Raw genomic sequence first — 13,341 nt, 5'->3', positions numbered from 1 at the left:
TTTTGGGTTTGGATCGGGACCGCTATTTGAGCTCTTGGGGTCCCGGCTGAGAGAAAAATTAAGCGCCGGCGTTCAAAAAGTGCTCGTGGGGGCATCCTGTGGGCCGGCTGGAGATGCTCTAAGGATGTTTAGATTATTGATCACTAAAATAATAATCTAAACGCTGTTATATTTCTTTACGGAGGAAGTTCAATATATACGCCCTCTCTCCATGAGTTCAATATGTACGCCCTCTCTTCATGATTTCCTCTTGGTCTGGTTGCATATGCACTAGGCAGTACGTATGCATGATATAGTATGTTAGTAAGGAAAACTGAATCTTCAATCAGCGAGTATTATTAGTGCCATGGTCCATGAGCAGCCGGGCCAAGAGCACCCACGGTTTCGCGTTTGCTTACGTGCACACAGAGGAATTGAGGGGGACACGAATTGTTTTGTTTCTGGAGTCATCGACGATCTGACCATTGATTAACGTAGCAGCCTGGGCTAGCTAAGCTAAGCGAGGACGAACATAAATCGTTCTCCTGCCGGTGCACGGCACAGGGTATATATAGGGGAGCGAGAGGGGAAAAGGCCGGGAGAGCAGAGGAGAGGAAGGACCAAGGACGGACGGAGGAAGAAGCATCCTCCTGTCCCATCCCTATCCGTGGAGGTCGAGGGGAGAGAGGGAAAGGCCGGTGGATCCGATGGACAGCAGCTTCGGCCGCCGGAGCAGCAGCCATGGCGGCGTGGACGGCGAGTGGCGGCGGTGGGCGGTGCTGGTGGCGACGGTGTGGGTGCAGGCGCTGACGGGGACCAACTTCGACTTCTCGGCCTACTCGTCGGCGCTCAAGGCGTCTATGGGCGTCTCCCAGCAGTCGCTCAACTACCTGGCCACCGCCTCCGACCTCGGCAAGGCCTTCGGCTGGTCCTCGGGGCTGGCGCTGCTCTACATGCCGCTCCCGGCGGTGCTGCTCCTGTCCGCCGCGCTCGGCCTCGCCTCCTACGCCCTCCAGTACGGCATCCTCCTCCCCTCCTCCACGCTCGCCGCCACCCTCCCCTACCCCGCGGTTCGTCCTCATCTCCGGCCAACCATGCATCTCATCTCCTTGCTCATTGATATTTTTTCATGCATGTAACTATCTTGTTGATTAAGTGAACACCATACGCTATCACAAAAGTTACACGTAGCCATCGTCCACTGGAGAACCGATCCCCGCTTCTTCTGCCGTCGCTAGCAGCACATCAATGGCAAAGGAATCCATCCTACATGATGACTGATGTGCGCGCCCGTCGCCGTCGGCCATCCACGGCCACACACGCGAGGCGGAAGGATGCAGATGGAAAGGCTGGAGTGGCTGCCGTCGACGACCGTCCGGGGCCGCAGGTTTATTTTGAGGACCTACGGCTGCCACTCTTGCTTGCCAGCCTCAAAATCAAATGGCTTCCCGGCCGGCCATTCTCGCATATTTGTCGTCTTTACAGCGGCATGCGATTGTGTGGCTGCTAACTGAATTACTCCCACTTCACTCGTCTGCAAGTCTGCAACTGCAAGCAACTTGTACCGAGCTTACTCTTTGGAGTGTACTGCCTGCCCTTTGACTTTGTGGCTGGGATGTGGGCCCGCGCGCTAACCAGCCAAGGTTAGAGGGCGATGTAGGTGACAGGAATCGTTGACATTCTAGAATAGCTACCTAGATTATGCCAAGTAGTAATTTTAATACTCCCTGTTAACCAACACGGCGTCCGGGGCAGCATCAATCATGCGTGGCTCACTGAACCGCAAGAATGCTGCTGCCCTTCTTTGTTTTTCCAAAAGACTAGTATTAGCAACCGTAGTACTCCTATATACTAGCAGCCAATGCACGTGCAACACCCCAGAGAAGAAACTCAATCTTATTGCAAGATATTTTTTTTTCTAATTGGAGGGGTTTGGTTGGTTCTAGATGTATGAGGGAGATTGGGATGAACCGGTGAAGTGGGGTGGGGGGGGACTCACCACCAACAACACCAGCTATAATTTAGTACTATCATTTATCAGCTTTGCTAAAGCACATAAGTATTGCACATCTAAATTCTATGCCATTGATCTTACGCGAAGATTCGTGTAAGTATTTTTTTAATTTTTATTCTTTTTTATGTTTAATTAAGTTACTTAGATGTGCAATAACTATAGCACATCTAGACCCATAATTTATATAAAACAAAAAAAAGTACATATAGAGAAACCGATAGGTAAAACCGAAAGAAAAGGTTGTGGCATCCATGCATGCCAAGTCGTCATGCCCATCCTGCCTCCATCTTTTTCGTCCAACTTAACTTGATGCTTGTCTCCTCTTCTCTTCCAACCTACCGGCACGCACACCTGCCATTCTTCTACACCACGCCCTCACCTTACAAAACACATGGCATACTACTCCCGAAAATGCATGGCTGTAAATGGTGCCATGCTAGGATGGCGTATCATCCCCGGCCGTTGCCACGTGATTCGTGCAGTTTGTGTACAAGGGCCGCACATATCAATTTATCCACACCACATCAACGTTAATATATTTCCTGTATTGATAATGCCACCAAAGCAAATTTAAAACAAAACATTGAATAGCTCTTGTCAATCCATGTGAACTAACGATAGGAGGCAGCGTATTTAAAACGCGTGCCCCAGAAGCTCCTTCAGGCTGCCCCCATACGTTTGATGGGCTGCAAGTTTTGCTGTAAATGGTTGGCAGGACATCAAGGCTCCAAACATCTTTTAAATGCAACATGCAGACCATCCCTTATCCAGCCCGCAACTCATCTCTCATTCATCCTGCTTCTATAGTTCTTCCACTTTGTTTATGTGCATAGCTAGCTAGAACTCATCCATGGAGATGTATTGCAGTACACATCCCCCCTCCCTCTCTCTGAGCTTTGATTGTTCATGTGTCACTCGGTTCACCGGCTCCTCCAACACCAGTACATTATGTTCATGTCCCAGGTTCGTTTATCAAAGGGATTAACATGCTCGAGCAAAGCAGGAAAAAAAGATGCCTAGTCCATTGATTTGCCAAATTAGCCCATGGTATCATTTGGTAAATTCGCTCTAGTATCAAGTGCTAATCTCATAGCACAGATGGACTGCCCAGATTCCATCCTCTTGTGGCACCATGTCCGCAAAAGTTCACGTCCGTACCACTATCTCGATTTTCAATATGTAAAGCGTGCTATTTTATTTCGTTAGACGAAGATTTGACAATCAATTTATTGGTGTGTGACATGGTTGGTGTCACTAGATTAGTTATCCAAAAGTATTTACTTATATACTACTTGTTGAATTATACTTCCCCAACAATATCTAGGAGGGAGCACTCAGTACTAGGACAGCATCAATCTAATTAATCCAGCGTGCAGTATCATCAATTCTGAGGGTGACATGACATCCATGGGAGGGTGATCGTGTTAAAGCCTCAATCTAATTGACCGCAGAATGGTACGTCAATCTGCCTTTTCCCATATCCGATGGCCGCACTAAGAAGTCATAGGCTCCAAATTCTGAAGAAAGCAACAACAAAATGTCGAGATCGGCCAAGACAAGGACCCCACACGGCAAAAGTCACTCACAACCGCATCGCCCAGACCTGATACCGGAAGATCGGAGCAGCATCGCACACGCATGCTGCGTTGCATCCCCAGAACAGCACCGTCCACCTGCTTCTTATCTTCTCCTCTTCACCATATCCAGCAAGGCAAATAACATGCAAGATACACAGCACATAAGATGCCAAATTTTTAGTAACAGATTATTACTTCCTCCGTTCCATAATTCTTGTCGTGGTTTTATTTCTATAGTGTTTACCTGAGCAATTGCGTCACTAACTAGTCATCACTGTGCAGTACTCGCACCAGATGTTCGCTTCCAGTTCCAGCTTGAACAAGCAAATCAGTATTGCCACTCCACCTTCTGTACCCATGCATTGCATATCACATAGCATTCCCCCAAAAATAACTTACATTGGACTGATCATTGCTTGGAAACTTTCCTGGACAGGCAAACTGTTTCTGAGCTGAATTTAATCAAACGATCGAGCAATTCTGATTAACTTGTTGCATTGTTCGCAGGTGTTCTTGATCTGCCTGGCAGCAGGGTGCAGCATCTGCTGGTTCAACACGGTCTGCTTCGTGGTCTGCATACGCAGCTTCTCCGCAGCCAACCGCCCCCTGGCCCTCTCCCTCTCCATAAGCTTCAACGGGCTCAGCGCCGCATTCTACACCCTCTTCGCCAACGCTCTCTCCCCTTACTCACCATCCGTCTACCTCCTCCTCAATGCCACCCTCCCCCTCGCCGCCTCCATCATTGCGCTCCCAGCGATCCTCCTCTGCCACCCACATGATCACAGCAGCCTCCACACTTTGCCAAAGCATGACAGGCGTGTCTTCCTCTGCTTCTACACCATCGCATTTGTCACCGGCATATATTTAGTGACCTTCGGTTCTGTCACCACAACCAGCTCTGCTGCAAGGGCCGTCCTCATGGGCGCCATGGCCCTCCTCACACTTCCTCTCATCATCCCTGCCGCCTCGAGCTGTTCTAGTGTGGGCACACATGATCCTGACACTGAATTGACACTCAACCACAACGATCCACAGAAGCCGCTCCTTCTCAACCATGATGACCACACGGAGACCAACGGCAGCATGGCACATAAAACAGTGGAATGGCAGCCCAAGGGCTGTTGCTGTGGGACGATACTGGACAAGGGCTGTGTGTTGGTTCTTGGTGAGGAGCATAGTGCAAAGAAGCTCATCCGATGTGTCGATTTTTGGCTCTACTACACAGCGTACTTCTGTGGTGCCACTGTTGGGCTGGTGTACAGCAACAACTTGGGGCAGATTGCGCAATCGTTGCAATGTCAACCACAGCTCACCATGCTTCTTGCAGTTTACTCCTCTTGCTCCTTCTTCGGCCGCCTTCTCTCTGCACTCCCTGACTTCCTTCACAGGTATGTCTGTCTTAATCTAGCTACATACAGATAACTAACCTCTCATCAACTAGCATCCTAGCTAACTATACCATATATGCAATTTGCATGCAGGAGGGTGTCATTTGCTCGGACAGGGTGGCTTGCGGTGGCATTGGTGCCCATGCCAGTGGCTTTCTTCTTGATGTGGAAATTGCACGATGTAAACACTCTGATAGCAGGAACGGCGTTAATTGGCCTAAGCTCAGGTTTCATCTTCGCTGCGGCAGTGTCAGTGACATCCGAGCTCTTCGGACCAAATAGCATCGGTGTGAACCACAACATCCTCATCACCAACATCCCTCTTGGCTCACTCCTCTACGGACAGATTGCTGCCCTGGTATATGATGCAAATGGCCGAAAGAGTACGGTACTGGACAACCTCACTGGCACGGTTGACACCACGATAGTGTGCATGGGTGCGAAGTGCTACTCAAACACATTCTTTGTGTGGGGTTGCATCACAGTGCTGGGCTTGGCATCAAGCACAGCCCTATTCTTGAGAACAAGACAGGCCTATGCTACTGCTGCTGGTCAATCTAGTTGTAAGCACCATAGCCAAGTTTTGAGTTGAGAAAGGAACTCCTTGTTTGTTCCTCGCTGTTCTGAAGTCATGGCTAAGCTTGTACAAGTTTTGGTTCGGTTCTGGGTGGACTGGGTTAGATACAATACATGTAATTACTACCATCACGAGATTCAACAAGGGGGCAGCAAATTATGAGATTAGCAGCCCTTTGTAAAAGGTAGAACCATTGTTCTGTTTACAGGGCACTAATGTCAACTTGAAGGCGCAAGGCGGTTGCCTTAGCTTACTACTGATGTTTCTTTCTGACCTCACATGAACTCATCAATTTGTCCATGTTTGCTACTGTAAGTATGGTGGAGTTGAAATTGGGTCTGTCTAAAATGCTAGGCTTGGGAAATACTCCCTCCATTCACAAATATAGGATGTTTTGGATATTTAAATATGGACTATATACCGACTGAAATGAGTGATCAAACACACTAAAACGTGTCTATATACATCCGATTCAGAAAAAAGTTAGAACATCTTTTATTTACGAACAGAGGGAGTAAGAAAGTAGTTTCTTTCAGTTATTTACCTACATGACACAGCAAACAAGACAAAAAAAATCTAAACAATATTCCATGAGAAATAAACGTTTATAATTTGAATTAATGGGCAAGCTGGGGTACCCCAGATATCTTTGATCACAAAATTTAGCATCAACTCACAGAAAAGACAGTCCTTGAATGGAAGATATAGATTGGTTTGACCTCTGCAAGTCTAAAATTCTTTGTTACATTGCTAAACATAGCAGATACTGAGTGTGAATGGCATTCAAAATGGACGCATATGCGTGGAAACAGTAAAAGAATCCTTGTTAGCAAGAAGACTTGTGGATATGATATGAGCATAACTCTTTTAGAACATTGCTGGAAGCTATCGTCCAGCAACCCCAGAGAGACAGGTTCGAACAACTACAAAAACGCCACATCCCTATTACCTTGTTCAAGGGGTTACGATACAATGGAAGGGTGGGAATGCAATTACTTGAAAGGAGGACCGATGAGCCTATCATTGCCTATTTTTTCTCCTGCTCATCACGCTTCTGCCACGGATTCAAGGCTTCTCTCATAGCTTGTGCTTCTGGACTGCTTTCCCAAGCTCGTTTTTCTGACTCCAGTACCGTTACCTTCTCATCTGTAGTAAACAGAAAGCATCATTAACGTTGTTATGCACCAAACGAACCAAAGAACTTGACAAAATGAATGAGATAGTACAATGTAAATTTCCATGGGCACCTAAAAGTACAAGTTTGTGTTGTTAGTTGTTACAGATGGAAATATTTCTTCACCATTCCAGTTCAATTACTTCAGGAGGGGATGCTGAGATCCTCGGCTAATGATGTCTAGAGGCCCCATTGAGTTCACAGCAACAACTGACAACTTAACGCTAGAGCTAAGTGTAAAATTTTGAGGAGACTTGACACGCGCAGAGATGAAATTTGTCTACAGTGCATCTACCCTAACGATTTCATTTGAACCAGCTAATTACAAGGGGTTGGATGTTGAATGGAGGAGGGAGGGACTCACAGAAGCCGGTGTGGATCATGAAAAGCTCCATGGCGGCGCCTATGGCCGCGCCGCCGACGGCGATCTTCAGGTACCACCCCGCGAACCTCATACGGCACTGCTGGCCGCAAGCTTCTGCGTCCACAAAGTCCGATCAGCCGTACATCAATCAAATGAGAGGGGAGAGATAGCCGGTACCTGTCAGGAGTCAGAGGACTGGTCGCCGGAGCGAGGAGGCGGCGGCGGCGGAGGAGGAGGAGGATCGAGGCACGAGCTGACCGGCCGAGGGGAGGGCGAAGAAGAGGTAGCGGGTTGTTACGGCCCAGTCCCCGAAGGCCCAACAAAACCGGCAAATTTCTCTGCCACTGAAGACTGAACCCACGTGCCGTACTCCCACCCACACACTCGGCTCGCGCGCGCGCGCGCTCAGACTCATGGCGGCGACCTCGCCGGCGCCGACGAGGGCCGCCGCGGCGCTCACCCTGGCCCCGCATCGAAGGGTCCACCATGTCCACATGCCTTCCGGCCGCCCCTGCCCCTGCCGCACTTCTGCCGCTCCTCGGCGGCGCGCTCCGCGATGCCGCGCGAAGCCGACAGTCAAGGGCGTGGTCGACGACGACGAGGACGCTTCCCGGGAATCGGAGCCTGAAAGGAATGAGGAGGAAGCTATGACTGCGACGGGCACGCTGCCGGGATGGCTCACGCTTGACACGGTTGGGATGGATATCCTGAGCATCGCCGCGCCCGCTGTGCTCGCGCTCGCCGCCGACCCCATCGCTGCGCTCGTCGACACCGCCTTCGTCGGCCATATAGGTAATATGGGTTCTTTCTTGCCATCCTGCACACATGGCTGATGCCTCTGGACTATGGTACAAGGCCGATCCGTCATCCATGTTAAGATGGTGTTTGAGTTTGAGCAACTTAACCAACAATATTCACAGCCAAATTATTCTACACTAGTACTTATTATTTTGCAGCATTGCAACCCAGAAACTAAAAGATTTTGTGCTAGAAATTTCGAGCCTTTGACATTCATGTGTAGTCAATCTGCAGAAGTTTCTCGAATGTAATCTTTATACTTAACCATCTCATGAATAAGTAAATATATTGGTTTTTTAAATTTACGTTTTGAACCGGAAAGATTGTTGATCTCTTGATCATTTTTTTACTCTATCATCAGGTTCAACCGAACTTGCTGCTGTGGGTGTATCGATTTCGATCTTCAATTTGGTGTCCAAGTTATTTAACGTTCCACTGCTTAACGTGACCACATCTTTTGTTGCTGAGCAGCAAGCAGTAGATGATAGTTATAGAGGAACAGGAGAAAGTAAGCTAATAAAGAGCTCAAAGATTTTTGGAAATTATTCCCATATTTTGTGTTACACTAATTATCTCACTTAAAAGATGAATTTCGAAGATCCCCAGATAATAAGTTGAGTGAAGAAAGGAAGTTTCTTCCGGCAGTCACGACATCTTTGGCTCTAGCTTCTGGTATTGGGTTGATGGAAACTCTGGCACTTATTTTTGGATCTGGAACATTGATGGATGTCATCGGTATACCAGTGGTATGTAGGACTACTTTATCGACAGTCACCAGGCTTAAACATTTATTATATCTACGTTTTGGCGCTCAATTTGTTATGTGCTTTGCTGCTAATGTTCAGATAAATGCCTTTTTTGTGTTCCTGACAAAATGAACCAAGTTAGGATGAGATTGAAGCAAATAAGCAATTATACTACCTGGAAAAGTGAGTTAGAATATGATCATATTTAGTGGTCAATCATGCTTTCTCATCTCTTGAATTAACTGTAGTCTATAAGGCTGGTCATAGTGGGGAGTAACTTATACTAGTGTCATACATATGACACTAGTCTAAATTACTACCTTCATAATGCAAAGTAACATAGTAGTAGTGTCATAGAAGACTTCATTAATTAGCTTGTAGACTCATCTTGTCTTGGAAAGCGCTATGTTACAGTAACATATTATGTTACCACTTCTCATTAACTACATGCCACATAAGCAAAAATTTCTCGAAATGCGTTATGTTACTTGCTAAGTTACTCCCACTATGACTAGCCTAACTAAATCGCCCCTGGAACACAAGCTTTGATTCGGCTGTAGTCATTTCAAGCCAAGTATTTTTGTCATGTATTGTTCTTATGTCAGATTACTCTTGAGTATAAGTTGTTCTTTGTTACATAAACAGGATTCCCCAGTGCGTATACCAGCCGAGCAATTTCTTACTTTTAGGGCATATGGTGCTCCACCTATCATAGTAGCACTTGCAGCACAGGGTGCATTTCGTGGGTTGATGGATACAAAGACACCTTTGTACGCTATTGGTAAGATATTGCAATTTCTTGTTGCTAAATTGCATAAATTTAATCATGTGTGTTTTTTATCATTTTGAGTATCTGTAACAAGCAAGTCTCAGGAACACATATGCCCTATATGCACTTCAGATATTATTTTTACCCCGAAACAGTATGAGAGGATCCTGCTGCAATATGTACATGAGATATTATCTTCTTGATTTGGATGTTTTGCATGCAGGTGTTGGTAACCTAGTAAATGCAATACTTGATGCGATATTTGTCTTTCCGCTTGGTTTAGGAGTAAGAGGTGCTGCGCTGGCGACTGTAACATCTGAGTATGTTAAAGCTATCATGAAAATCTAATGTACTTTCCTCATTGGTGTCCCCTAGCTCGTACTTTTAGTCATCTGCATCCATGGGGGCTCTAATTATCTGGAAAATATTTGCCTGCTGTCAGGTACGTGATAGCTTACATCCTCCTTTGGAAGTTGAATAGTAAAGTAGTAATCTTCTCAGGAAAGATCATTGGTGGTGGAATGATACGCTACCTGAAATCAGGTTGGAAGATATTCATGTTCTTTATTTCCAAGGACTTAAGAACATTGGTTTTGCCTACCTTATCCATGGATGTGATGTGACCTCGGTAGTAGTTCTCTTAAACACGTCAAATTGTGAACTGTTCTGCAGGTGGACTGCTGATCGGTAGGACCATAGCAGTGCTCCTCACCATGACACTGTCGACATCTCTTGCTGCAAGGGAAGGGCCTGTTCCAATGGCTGGCCATCAGTTATGCTTGCAAGTATGGTTGACAATCTCTTTACTCAATGATGCATTAGCTCTTGCTGGACAGGTTTGTACATTTATACAGCGGGGCATTTCATTTCTACCCTGTTAGCTTGGTATGTGTTCTTAAAGTATCCATAAAACAATGCAGGCTCTGCTTGCAACTGAATATACGAAAAGAAATTACAAGCAGGCGCGCATGGTTCTCTACAGAGTTCTGCAGGTTAGATACACATGTCATGGAAAAAGAAGTTCATAAATGCTGCTGAGGTTCTCTTTTTCCCTTACCTCCAGGTGTAAAATGTTTGTTCACATATTCTGTTACGCAGATTGGAGGGGCGACTGGTACGGCACTCGCTATAATCTTGTTTTTTGGGTTTGGGTCTTTCTCCTCGCTGTTCACAGACGATCCAGCAGTTCTGGGTATTGCCAAATCTGGTGTCTGGGTAATGAGATATTTAGGACTGTTGAAATAAACACCTAATGTGACAAGTGAAGTTTTGATGCCATGATACTCACTGCTCCAATATTAAATCTTGCAGTTCGTCGCCATCTCCCAGCCAATAAACGCTGTTGCTTTTGTGGTCGATGGGCTCTACTATGGTGTATCTGACTTTGCATATGCTGCCTACTCCATGGTCTGAACTGGAGCTCTGTTTGCACTCTATTCCCCGTCTTGCTGTCAATACTAAATGAGCTGCAAAATAACTAACAATATTTAAGTATCTGCTCAGTTCTTTGCAGGAGCCATATCATCGGCTTTCCTACTTGTTGCTGCTCCTGAATTTGGTCTTGGTGGCGTCTGGGCCGGTCTCATTCTTTTTATGAGTTTGCGAGCAGTTGCTGGGTTGTGGAGGTAGTGTAGACTATATAGGTTTCCATTGCCCTTCTCATGGAAGTTGGAATGGAGAAACCCTTGATGACTTCAGGTAATTTTCTGATGTGCAGATTAGGGAGCAAAGGTGGACCCTGGAACTCGATCTTGTCAGAGACTGACTTACGCGACAAAATATGATACCCTAGATAATTTTATGAGAAGATGAAAAGATAGAAAAATAAGACATATATTGGTTTTCTTGTATAGTTACTTGGCAAATACATGTACAGATCCAGTGGAAGTTGCAAACTTCATTTACTGCCAAGGCTTGTCACTAAAGTTGTAGCCGTAGAAGCACCTCTTACTTTGTTGTGGCATTTGTTGCAAATGCTACAGGTAGTTGGTTTGGCTGTTCTGTACACCTTCAGATCTACCCTAGATAATTATGAATCCTGTGAAATGTAGTTCTTACGTAGCTGATGTGTAACCGTAGAAGCATTCTCCACTTGGTTGTAGCCATTATTGCAAGTGCTACAAAAAGTTGGTTTTAGCTGTTTTGTACACCATGTGCAAGAAAAATATAGTTTGCTAGCCCAACATGTGCATGGAGTATTGCAACTTCTACTGTAAATGAGCTATGATGTGCGGCTTTTATGTTCATTTTGGCTTTCTTTTTTATGTAAATAGGTTGTTTCTTACTTCCAGTATTAGCTCAAAGCTTTAGCCTTTCAGGGGGGAAATGTTTCCTTTTTTTTTTTTGAAAGAAAGGGGGTGTCCCCCCCGCCCCCCCTGCCCCATTTTATGGAATGAAGCAGACCGCAACCAGTCACAGGAATACAAAGTTTTCGAACGACCTGAATACTACAAAGCATCTACCCTCGCCGGAATAACCTACAGCCAACATAGCAGTTTTACGTCTAGTGGCAACAAAGCATCATGTCCAAACCAATTATTACAGAGGTCCAACAGGAAGAAAGGAAACGAAGAAGATGGATCTAAATCCGATCCCCAGGGATGCTCCACCATCTCCATCGCCCCGGTATTCAGTTGGCCTCCTCCAGCCTCATTTCCAAGCAATCCAAGCAATCCGGAGGAGTTCCCCACGTCGTTTGTCCAGCAGCAGGATGCATTGCTGTAGAAGCTTCGCTTGTCCATCGTCGCACAGAACCATCCATTGCTGTAAAAAGCAGCTTAGTTTTGCAAGAATGCATTTCACATTTTTCCACTTGCGCCCCTGAAAGCAAAATTCATTCCTTAGTCTCCACAAGCTCCACAAGGCAGCAGTTGTTACCATATTCAAAACAGCTTTTTCTTTATGTCTATGCCAGAAGGACATAATTTTTGTAAAACAGGATATTCTATCAATATTAAACATATCTGCAACAAGACTCCACACTTGCTGGGCCACCACACAATCAAACAACAAGAGTTGAACGGTCTCAAATTCTGCACAGAACAAGCATGAAGGTTCTTCCACTTCCCTCCTCTTCGCAAGGTTATCTCTAGTAAGTATCTTGTTGTGAACACACAGCCACAAGAATATATGTATATTCCGTGGGCATAAGATTTTCCACATTTTAGGACTAATGCCCGAAACCACCCCACCAAAATTGATTTGTTTATAGAAAGACTTAACTGAAAATAACCCATTTGGTTCTAAACCCCAGATTGGGGTGTCCGTTTCATCTACTGGAGGGTGTTGCTTGACCATACAGACAAGCTGATCCCAGCGTTTCATCCCAAGATGGTTAACACACCTCCTAAATGTTAGTTTCAGCTCATTCCCGTCCCAAACCTGGGCTACAGTGTTGTCAGTCTGGTTACAGATGCAAAATAAGTCCCAGAACTGCACCTTGAGGGACCAATCCCCTATCCACACATCATGCCAAAAACTAATGAGTTTCCCATTTCCCAATTTCCAGGTATAAAAAGTTTTTGCAGCTGCCAGCGCCCAAGTAGTGCTCTTCCAGAAGGTAGAGCCCCCTTCACTTTTAGCCCAAAGGAGGTTAGGAGAATTAACACGATATTTATAAAGCAGAAGCTTAGACCAATCTGAATCAGGGTTATTAAAAAATATTTTTCCCCCAAGAAGCTAGTAAGGCCATATTATATTCTTTAATATTGGGAACCCCCAAACCTCCATATTCTTTCCTTCTAGTAATTAATCCCCAATTAGCTAGGTGGTACTTGTGTTGATCTCCCAGATTTCCCCAAAAGAAATGAGCCATCTGGGAGTTAATTGCATTAATTGCCCACTTAGGAAATTTGATCACAGACAACAAGTAAGCAGGGATACTGATCACACAAGCACAAAGTAGAATATTTTTTCCTTTATAAGTGAGGTATCTCCCCAGCCAGCCAGAGATCCC

General features: G+C 45.7%; 3 protein-coding genes across 7 annotated transcripts; 2 read left to right on the top strand and 1 right to left on the bottom strand.

Moving 5' to 3' along the window:
- Window positions 1–536: 536 nt before the first annotated feature.
- LOC125508709 (protein NUCLEAR FUSION DEFECTIVE 4-like) lies at window positions 537–5,791 on the top strand. The gene is made up of 3 exons (XM_048673486.1): window positions 537–1,049; window positions 4,078–4,958; window positions 5,052–5,791. Exons 1-3 carry the CDS (start codon window positions 687–689, stop codon window positions 5,548–5,550), a joined length of 1,743 nt encoding a protein of 580 aa, XP_048529443.1. The 5' UTR covers window positions 537–686; the 3' UTR covers window positions 5,551–5,791.
- Window positions 5,792–6,226: 435 nt separating this feature from the next.
- LOC125508714 lies at window positions 6,227–7,392 on the bottom strand. Of its 2 annotated transcripts, none has more exons than XM_048673496.1 (3): window positions 7,251–7,392; window positions 7,074–7,187; window positions 6,227–6,681 (listed from the first exon to the last, which is right to left on the bottom strand). In XM_048673496.1, the coding sequence occupies exons 2-3, from the start codon at window positions 7,162–7,164 to the stop codon at window positions 6,563–6,565; spliced, it is 210 nt and encodes a 69-aa protein (XP_048529453.1). In that variant the 5' UTR covers window positions 7,165–7,187; window positions 7,251–7,392; the 3' UTR covers window positions 6,227–6,562. The 2 variants fall into 2 exon arrangements, with proteins under 2 accessions (XP_048529453.1, XP_048529454.1); XM_048673497.1 differs by having other exon boundaries at window positions 7,074–7,184; window positions 7,251–7,378.
- LOC125508710 (protein DETOXIFICATION 44, chloroplastic-like) lies at window positions 7,391–11,569 on the top strand. Of its 4 annotated transcripts, none has more exons than XM_048673490.1 (12): window positions 7,391–7,865; window positions 8,233–8,379; window positions 8,457–8,617; window positions 9,263–9,398; window positions 9,610–9,706; window positions 9,829–9,929; window positions 10,059–10,222; window positions 10,307–10,378; window positions 10,485–10,601; window positions 10,698–10,793; window positions 10,900–11,011; window positions 11,104–11,569. In XM_048673490.1, exons 1-11 carry the CDS (start codon window positions 7,487–7,489, stop codon window positions 10,981–10,983), a joined length of 1,554 nt encoding a protein of 517 aa, XP_048529447.1. In that variant the 5' UTR covers window positions 7,391–7,486; the 3' UTR covers window positions 10,984–11,011; window positions 11,104–11,569. The 4 variants fall into 4 exon arrangements, with proteins under 4 accessions (XP_048529447.1, XP_048529445.1, XP_048529444.1 ...); XM_048673488.1 differs by having other exon boundaries at window positions 7,393–7,865; window positions 8,478–8,617; window positions 10,890–11,011; XM_048673487.1 differs by having other exon boundaries at window positions 7,395–7,865; window positions 10,890–11,011.
- The last annotated feature ends 1,772 nt before the right edge of the window (window positions 11,570–13,341 follow it).

Source organism: Triticum urartu, chromosome 5 (assembly GCF_003073215.2).
Source record: "Triticum urartu cultivar G1812 chromosome 5, Tu2.1, whole genome shotgun sequence".
Lineage (NCBI taxonomy): Eukaryota > Viridiplantae > Streptophyta > Magnoliopsida > Poales > Poaceae > Triticum > Triticum urartu.
This window is presented reverse-complemented; position numbering and strand designations above follow the sequence as displayed.

Excerpts from the sequence above, each read along its gene's own strand:
- LOC125508710 (XM_048673487.1), top strand. The coding sequence starts at position 7,487 with ATGGCGGCGACCTCGCCGGCGCCGACGAGGGCCGCCGCGGCGCTCACC. Across the intron at positions 8,380-8,456 it reads TTATAGAGGAACAGGAGAAA|ATGAATTTCGAAGATCCCCA; the intron begins GTAAGCTAATAA and ends CTCACTTAAAAG. Across the intron at positions 11,012-11,103 it reads GCAGTTGCTGGGTTGTGGAG|ATTAGGGAGCAAAGGTGGAC; the intron begins GTAGTGTAGACT and ends TCTGATGTGCAG.
- LOC125508714 (XM_048673496.1), bottom strand. The coding sequence starts at position 7,164 with ATGAGGTTCGCGGGGTGGTACCTGAAGATCGCCGTCGGCGGCGCGGCC. Across the intron at positions 6,682-7,073 it reads CATGATCCACACCGGCTTCT|ATGAGAAGGTAACGGTACTG; the intron begins GTGAGTCCCTCC and ends TGTTTACTACAG.
- LOC125508709 (XM_048673486.1), top strand. The coding sequence starts at position 687 with ATGGACAGCAGCTTCGGCCGCCGGAGCAGCAGCCATGGCGGCGTGGAC. Across the intron at positions 1,050-4,077 it reads CCACCCTCCCCTACCCCGCG|GTGTTCTTGATCTGCCTGGC; the intron begins GTTCGTCCTCAT and ends CATTGTTCGCAG. Across the intron at positions 4,959-5,051 it reads CTCCCTGACTTCCTTCACAG|GAGGGTGTCATTTGCTCGGA; the intron begins GTATGTCTGTCT and ends ATTTGCATGCAG.